The sequence below is a fragment of the Syzygium oleosum genome, unplaced genomic scaffold (assembly GCF_021117445.2).
Source record: "Syzygium oleosum isolate NSW1041296 unplaced genomic scaffold, Sole_v2.1 Sole_v2.10, whole genome shotgun sequence".
NCBI classification, from domain to species: domain Eukaryota; kingdom Viridiplantae; phylum Streptophyta; class Magnoliopsida; order Myrtales; family Myrtaceae; genus Syzygium; species Syzygium oleosum.
Genome location: NW_026607494.1, coordinates 6,031,717 through 6,040,521, shown reverse-complemented (window position 1 = coordinate 6,040,521; position 8,805 = coordinate 6,031,717). Strand labels below are relative to the sequence as shown.

The 8,805-nt window shown below is 39.2% G+C and overlaps 1 protein-coding gene across 1 annotated transcript; it reads right to left on the bottom strand.

Annotated features, from left to right (window-relative positions):
• Positions 1–1,414: 1,414 nt before the first annotated feature.
• On the bottom strand, positions 1,415–6,956 carry LOC115666097 (wall-associated receptor kinase-like 6). Its single transcript, XM_056315043.1, has 4 exons — positions 6,050–6,956; positions 4,040–4,876; positions 3,564–3,671; positions 1,415–2,933 (listed from the first exon to the last, which is right to left on the bottom strand). The coding sequence occupies exons 1-4, from the start codon at positions 6,903–6,905 to the stop codon at positions 1,741–1,743; spliced, it is 2,994 nt and encodes a 997-aa protein (XP_056171018.1). The 5' UTR covers positions 6,906–6,956; the 3' UTR covers positions 1,415–1,740.
• Between the last annotated feature and the right edge of the window lie 1,849 nt (positions 6,957–8,805).

Sequence of the window (8,805 nt, the reverse complement as noted above, 5' to 3'; positions counted from 1 at the left end):
CAATGGACAAGTACAAAGAATGGAGTAGTGTGCCATTTGCGCCTAGTAGAACGCGCAGCAAATCAATGCCAGAAATGCCATTTCTGGGATTTTTATTGAGTGAAACAATACAATTTTCAATGGGAAAAGTACCAAAAAAGTCATAAACCTATTGTATTGGTATAAATTCAGTCCTAAACTTTTCAATTGGATTAATTTAGTTTTAAACCTTTTCATATTGGTATCAATTTAGTCCATCATGCCAATTTAGGCCGGAAATCGCTAACGTGGACGCCGGCTATACTACGCGGCATAGCCGGCACTAATGTAAACATTTTAAATAATTTTTTAATAATTTTTTTCCTTTTTTTTAATTATCTTCCCTTTGGCCTATGACTGGCAACCGGCCACAGGCGAGGGCGTCACGGCCCTTGCTCAGGCTATGAGGGTACAACCCTTGTGAGAGCCGGCGAGGGCAACCCTTGCCTAGGCCACGAGGGTCGAACCCTCGCAGGCCCTCACCTGTGGCTGGTCACCAGCCATGGCCAAGTACTGGCCCTCACTTGTATAACCCAAGGAGCGCATCTACGGAAACTTATGCTATTGAAAATCCATAGTTTAAGTCCCCGATTTTGTGCTCAGACATAAAACTAAATTATGATCTTCAAGAATTTTGTTGTGATAAACAACATGACTTGCGTTGCTTAAGGGCAATTAATCAAACATTGGCGGGACTATTTACTATCATGGCAAAATCATTGGAATTATGGAAAAAGGAGCATCAAACATCTTCGATATTAAAAGGAGTAGTAAATATCGCTAGAAAAATTACCAAAAAAAGTCCTAAACCTATTGTAAAAGATGCCAATTCAGTCATAAACCTTTCAATTTGGCCAATTTAATCATAAACCTTTTGCCAATTTGCTAATTTAGTATTTCCGGACAATTTTAGCTAGAAATCGCCGACGTAAACATTGGCCGTGTCACGGACGGTCGGTCGGTATTGCCATTGACAATTTTGCCGTGCCTCATGGGATGGTTGGCGTCCACGTCGGCGATAACCAACCAAAATTGGTTGGAGTGACTAAGTTGGTAGATTGTAAAAAGGCTTTGAACTAAATTGACTAAATTGAAAGGTTTAGGACTGAATTAGCATCCGTGCGATAGGTTTATGACTTATTTAGTAATTATCCCAAATATCGATTATATACGAGTTGGTCCATGCATGATTGATTTCTATTGTTATTGTTTTGCTATTGATATATGTAGTTTTTTTTTTTATCATCATTGATATATGTAGTTCGGGTGGTGAGTTTGATACATCACATGGTGAGGATTTAAATGATATCTTGATCTAACCAGTCGGAGCATCAGCAGCCGGCAACAATCCCTCTATACCATCAGCAATTCAGTGTGATCTTCAAGGATCTCAAGATGAACTAAAGTCATTGCATCATGCTGGAGCTGGATGATTGCAATTTGCATAGTATTTCCAAATTGGCACATACACGGGTAACATAATGTCTAGCTAATTACAGGACCTAAATAAACTTGGGATTGGTACGACTTCACAGTTTTTTGATCCCGAACACAGAGAATAAGTTCATTACCAATAAATTACTAACCAAAATCCTCCTATCGGTAAACTAACAAGTTTTCCTCCCTTTTCTCTTTTCTTTTTCTTTTGCTCTAAAGGGGAAAACCGATTTCCATTACAAACAGAGCAATATGACTCACAAGAGTAAGAGGCAAAATGGATCTTCACCACGTCTCACTAGGTAAGAATGGCTGCACATCCGAAAATGTAATGACATCAGGGTCGATGTTTGCCTTGCTAGATTTAAAAGCAGCAGTATAAGATTCAATCGCCTCACGGTCCTCTTGATTTTGCTGAATACTCGAAGGGTTTTGGAGCTTCCTTATCCCCTCCAACTCCAGTGCCACTTCTTTCATTGTAGGCCGGTTCCTCCCATTCAAGTTCAAGCATCTTTTCGCAAGGTTAGCAATTGATGCAATCTCTTCCTTCTTACCTTCTTTCAAAACTTGAGCATCGACAATGTCGAACAAGCGATTCTCCTCCATTGAAATTATGAAATAGGTCGCCAGGCTTCTTCCTTCTTGTTCCCTCAGCGACGAGATTGGCTTTTGTCCTGTTAATAGTTCAACAAGGACAACTCCAAAGCTGTACACATCACTTTTGTCTGTAAATTGACTTGATTGGAAATACTCGGGATCTAGGTAGCCGAAAGTCCCCTGCACCAATGTGGTCACATGAGTTTGATCGAGGGAAACGGATTTGGAAGTACCGAAATCTGCCACTTTTGCCCGATATTTCTCATCCAAGAGGATATTGGTGGACTTGATGTCTCGATGATAAATGGGAATAGAGGCTGCTGAATGCAAGTAGAATAAGGCTCCGGCAATTTCAGTTGCAATTCGTAGACGTGTGTCCCATGATACACGAAACTCTTCATTTGGGTCATGCAGATATTGGTATAGAGTCCCGTTTGGTATAAACTCATATACTAAAAGCGGGACTTCCGTCTCCAAGCAACACCCCAATAACTTAACCACATTCCTATGGTTGATTTGTGAGAGAATGAGGACTTCATTTATGAACTGTTCGACTTGGCCCTCGTATATCGCTTTCGATTTCTTAATCGCAACTATTTTTCCATCTGTTAACATTCCCTTGTAAACAGTACCCTGTCCACCTTGCCCGAGTATCCTATCCTCGTTGAAATTGTCAGTGGCCTTCTCTAGATCCTTGGAGTTGAACAATTTGTTTTTCTCGACATTGCCTTCGGCTGAAGATAGCTCACTTTCCAACAAAAGACCACCATTGCGTTTGAAGTACTTCTCTTTGAGCTTTATTTCTTTTCTCTTCTTGATGTATTTGTACAACCCCCATAAGACAAGACACAAAAATAGTGCCCCAAGGCCAGCTCCAACCCCTGCATTACAAAAATTTGAGGGGAAAAAGTCCAAAAAAGGTACCCTTATTGTCAAGTATCTATATGGTCTTATCATCAAGAATAGTAGTGAATTTGATTAAAAGGAAATCATATAAGAGTGATTAACCTGAGCTCCTTTCATGTGGATTTATCTTAACGACCTTGAATAATTAATTTGTCTCCTGTTTAAGTTCCATCAGGTGATATTTTCATACATACATCTGGACTGGACAGCTGATCTCCATTACAAGGAATTTAGAAAACCATTGATGAAAGTGAAAGAATGCCTACCAGTATTCATCTTGATTATTATTGTAATAATTCCAATTCAAATATGACAAGAATAAGTAGGACCCTTGGTTATCTTTTGATAGATCTGAAGCGGCGACATTAGAAAAGTTCTAAGTGTGGTCTTAGCTATCAAATAGTATTAGGGTGCGAAGAAAGTTTCGAGGTTGTTTTGATAGATACTATTGATCGAAACTTATCTATAATCATCACCAAGCAAATGGACAATCCTGCCAGAATGAAGGGTAAGGTAAAATTTATTTCCGTTTATGCTGTTCTTTTTTCTAACAATAATCAAGAGCATGAACCGGTCTAAAATTCTAGGTTAAAAGATCTACTTACCAATAAGAATGAATTTAGCTGTCTTTCTACCATTGACGCAATCATATGAGCCCTGTTTGTTCACGCAAGTCCCGGAGCACATATTTGGATCTTCACATTCATTAATATCTGATAACAAATGATATAATAAATATATTAGCAACAAAACCCATCTCTTTGAGTAAAATTGGCGAGACTACTAGGTCGCCTTTTCTCGTAAATTATTAATTCCATGGCTAAAATATAATGCTTGTGACGAAAGGACTGTCATGTTCCCCTCTATATCCAGTAAATTTTTATCAATATAATTTGTTCAATTTTGTTTGAAAGTGCATTCACTTTGTGCAATCTTGGGTAAAAAAAAAAGGCAGAAAATCATGTATGTGATCATTAAACAGCGTGAATGAATTCTTTTCAGAGAAAAATCTGGAAATGAACTAGCCACTTCGCTGTGTGGTGCCCTTAAATACGGAATGGGATAGCATGAAGTACGTTACCTTGGCATCCTCCAATAACATAGGGGTTGCCACCATACCCCCGTCCGCAGTAGCACCGTGTAAATAGCATTTCACTGTTGTCGACGCAGTCTCTGCTGTCGATGCAGTCTCTGCTACAGGCGAAAGGAGTACTATAGCTTGAGTTGTATTTTGCGTTGTAATCTTGCTGGATAAGTTCAAGTGCATAGTTGGTATTGTTCGCAATCCCCCACAACAGCACTACTGGAACCGTATCACTCGATCTCAAATCATATACACCTGTAAAATCAGACGTCAAGAAAGCGTACTTGCACCCCTGATGTCCACCTTCTTCTTTGAAATCCACGCTAAAGCCCTGAAGGTTCAAGGGGAGCTTAGTCTGGCAGCATCCGTCCCTCCCGGAACAAGCACTGTACTTGCTAATGTTGAAGTTGGTTCCAGCACATTTCGACCGGCAACCGACAACAGCTGATTCTGTACTATTCACTGTCGCCTGGGTGTTGCAACCGACCAATGTAAAGACGTTCCTTGTACGGGAGAAGACAAATCGACTTCCTTTTAAGCTTACCGCTGCACCACGTCCGTCAACCCCACAGCTTGCATTTGAGTAAATTACAGGAAGACTAATGTTAATCATGCCAGGCAAGTCTACCTCAGGGAGGGAAATGTTGAGAACTCGCACTCCAATCTTATTTAGTATGGGAATCGTGTTTTGTTGGCAGTCGATCTTGTACCAGTCATCCAAGAAACACCCGGCTCCTATTCCGAAGGGGAAGGGAATGGTGACCTTCCCGCATGTTTCATTACAGTCACGTCTTGGAGGTCCAGGTGGAGCTCTTGGAGGTCCAGGTGCAGATCCTGATGGTCGTACCGTGAGGGAAACCAGAAGAAAATATATTAGCAGCGAAACCCATCTCATTTAGTAAAATTACCAAAACTAGTAGGCCTCATTTCCTCATAAATATTTAATTCCATGGCTAAAATGTTGTGCTTGTAACGAAAGGACTGTCCTGTTCCCCTTTATTTCCAGTATATTATTATCAATATAATTCGTTCAATTTTGCTTGAAAGGGCATTCACTTTGTGTAATTTTGGGCAGGAAAAACTAACAAAAAGAAGGCAGAAAAGCATGGGCCTGATACCCTAAAAAACTCCATTTTTAGGTCCAGTCCCAATTCTACTATGAACTTTTTTTGTCCCAAAAAAGGCCCAAACTTTAGGTGTAATCCCAATTCTACCCTAATTTTTTTTGTCTCATAAAAAATCACAAGTTTTTACTTCAGTGCCAAATCTGCCTTTGTTAACCCTCTGTCTAAAATTTCTCTTGACAACCAAGATATGGAAAACTCCCCCGCGCAAACTGTTCGAGAGTCCCAAGCCAAGTGTCTCAAGCGTAAGCTCTCCGACCACATGAAATGGAAGAATCCCGAGCACAAGAGATTGAAGACAAAGAGCAAAATCGAAGATCCCCGAGCTAGATGGAAGGAAAACTCTCTCAAGAGTAAGAGCAATTGAAGAAAGCCAACCCTAATTGGTCTAGTTTTTACCCAAATTTCAGATGCAATAAGATGTCGTTTGGGCTGACATGGAAATTTATCTCCAAAAGACATCTTCTTGGATATGAAATTTAAGAAAATACTAGAGCAATGACATGGAAATGCCACACCACTAAGGGCGATTTTGGACCGAGGGTTAACTGTTGTAGATATGGGACTCAAGTAAAAGTTGGTGTTTTTTTATTAGACAAAAAAATTCAAGTTAGAATAGATTTTTTATGAAATAAAAAGAAGTTTAAGATATAATTGGAACTGACCAAAAGTTGAGGGTTTTTTATCAAATGAAAATAATTTAGAATAGGAATGGGACGGGAGCTAAAGTTGGAGTTTTTTTTATGGTATTAGGCCGAAAAGCATGTATACAGTCATTAAAAAGTGTGAATGCGTTCTTCTCAGCGAAAAATCTGGGAATGAACAAACAACTTCGCTGTATGGTACCCTTAAATACGGAATGCGATAGCAGGAAGTATGTTACCTGTGCATCCTTCAATAAGATATGGGTTACAACCATACTGCCGCGCGGAAGAGCACCGCGTGCAATAGCACTGCGTAAATAGCATTTCACTTTGGTCGTCCCCGTATCTGCTACACAAGGAAGGATAAGATGTCTTTGACTGCTTGATAAGCTTACGTCCATATTCAGTATTGTTCGCAATCCCCCATTCCAGCACCACCGGAACCGTCTTATTATATCTCAAATCATATAAACCTGTAAAGTCAGACCTCAAGAAAGCGTACTTGCACCCCTGATGTTCACCTTCTTCTTTGAAATCCACACTAAAGCCCTGAAGGTTAAGGGGGAGCTTAGTCTGGCAGCAGCCGTCCCCCCCAGAACAAGCACTATCCTGGCTAATGCTGGTGTTGGTTCCATCACATTTCGACCAGCAACCGACAACAGCTGATTCTGTACTAATCACTGTCGCCAGGGTGTTGCAACCGACGAATGTAAAGACATTCCTTGTCCGGGAGAAGACAAATGGACCTCCTTCAAAGCTCACCGGCACACCAAATCCACTGCCACTGCAGTTTGGATTTGAGGAAATTACAGGAAGACTAACATTGATCATGCCATCCACGTATGCATCGGGGAGTGAAATGTTGAGAACTCGCAATCCAATCTTCTTTAGAATGGGAACCGCGTTGTTTTGTTCGCAGACGATCTGGTACCAATCGTCCAAGAAACACCGGGCTCCTATTCCAAAGGGGAAGGGAATGGTGACGTCCCCGCACGTTTCAGTACAGTTAGGCTTTGCAAGTCTAGGTGCAGTTCCTGATGCTTGTAACGTGAGGGAAACCAGAAACAAAAGGATTTGAAACACTGAGATTGGCATGATTTTCAAGTTTCGGAAGTGCACGAACCTAAACTTATGGAGAAAGCAGATATAGGCGGAGTTCCTTTATATTGTTATTTAAGAGGAAGAAGGGACAAAATTTTCATGTACTGTGTACGCATAATTTTATTCCAGCTGTTACTTCCTAGTATCTTCGAGACGTTTCCTTTAGGGAAAAAATTGCATTACAAGTCCTAAATATCCGAAATCTTATATGAATGCAATCAAATCCTAAACTTTTCAATTGGTTAAATCAAATCCTAAACTTTTAGGAAAAAGTGCAATCGAATCCTGAACTTTTCAATTGATTAAATTAAGTCCTCTAACTTTATCAAGAATTGCTATTAAATCCTAAAATTATGTTTTTTTGTCATAATCCTATAATTATGTTGAAAAGTGCAATTTATAAACACTTTTTGAGTGACACGAGATAATTTTAGATATTGTTCATTGAAAAGATTTAATTGCACTTTTGAAGAAGGTTTGGAACTTAATTGAATCAATTGAAAAATTTAGTACTCGATTGTATTCCATATACAAGATTTTGGACTTCTTTGTCCACCTTTCTTTGAGGACAGAAATGTCAAAGCTTGATAATTAGAGAACACTAATTTAAGCAGCCAAGTGTGACTTTTCCATTTGTTTGGTAGATTTTTATTTTGGTCAGATTCTGGTAGATAATTTAGTCATCATTTTTTTCATGGGAAACAATAAGAGCATAATTAGGATGGATGACTTTTCAGGATCTTTTGTCGTAGTTCTCATTAAACACATTAAAATTGAGTCAATTCTACTCAATAATATTTAACACTTGGAAGCAAAGTTATATCCATTAAAAAATTTTGGGTAAGAATATTATTAGTTTAACAATTTTTGCTCTATCAAGATGAACACAAAAAACAAATCGTTATCCCAAATGAACGTACTTTTGATGACCCCGCTCTCATGTTCCAACTTTTTTCTCTTTTTTGAAAAAGAAAACCACTTACCACAACAAATGTATCCTATGACAGGACAGCCACGATTTTTTGCTCTTGACGAGTGAAATGGGTGTTGGCGTCTTTTCAACACGGGTAAGTGAAAGCAAAGCTCACTTTCATTAAAGCAAAAGTGGTTTCTTTCTGATTTCTTTAATCGTAGTGCGATCTTCGAGTGTCGTAAACTCTCTCATTATTGAAGCAAAAATCAATTTCGTTGTTCTCGAGTGCGGTACGACGTGTAACGGGTCCCAATGCTTTATTTGCGCAAGCCATCGATAACAGCACTTGGGAATATTGTTGGCCCCCCAGAAAAAAGTGGAAGATAGTACGTGAATCACGGGGATCGTTTTTTGCCTTCCATAATAGAAGAGATTGCGTCCCCATGCACTGGGATTGAAGAAAACTGAAAGATATTCTCGCTCCAAATGGTCTAATCAATCCTGGACTAAACGGGATCATGCTATGAAAAGTATTCTGAATTCTTGGCACTGTTTTATTTCTTCGCTGAAAATTAATATAGTAAACTATCCATGGTACCAACAAGGGGAGAAAGAGACGAGAGCCCGTGTTTCGAAAAAAAAAATTAGACCTAGTTTAATATTTCTACCAAAAGATATATTTGGACCAATATCCAAAGAATGTTCAGTCACCAAAATTTGTGCGTTGTGAACATGACTAGTCTTTTGATCAAGGAATGAAGTTAGAAGCGGCATACTTTTTATGTTCGTATAGATGAAGTTCCAAATTTGTACCTTAGCCTTACATTGCTAAAACCTGAACTTCATTAAGAGTGCTTTCTTACACTCATCCTCCTAATTTTCTATGAGTACTAACCTTGTGCCACATACTCAATCACTGTTTAAGGTACAATAACTTGTTACCATTGGACTTTGACAATTTCGTTAGAAATTGTAAAGTTT

Coding starts and splice junctions, on each gene's coding strand:
- LOC115666097 (XM_056315043.1), bottom strand. CDS start 6,905: ATGCCAATCTCAGTGTTTCAAATCCTTTTGTTTCTGGTTTCCCTCACG. Junction 4,877..6,049: donor TCTTATTGAAGGATGCACAG/GTAACATACTTC, acceptor TACGACCATCAG/GATCTGCACCTGGACCTCCA. Junction 2,934..3,563: donor AGCTAAATTCATTCTTATTG/GTAAGTAGATCT, acceptor TTTGTAATGCAG/GGGTTGGAGCTGGCCTTGGG.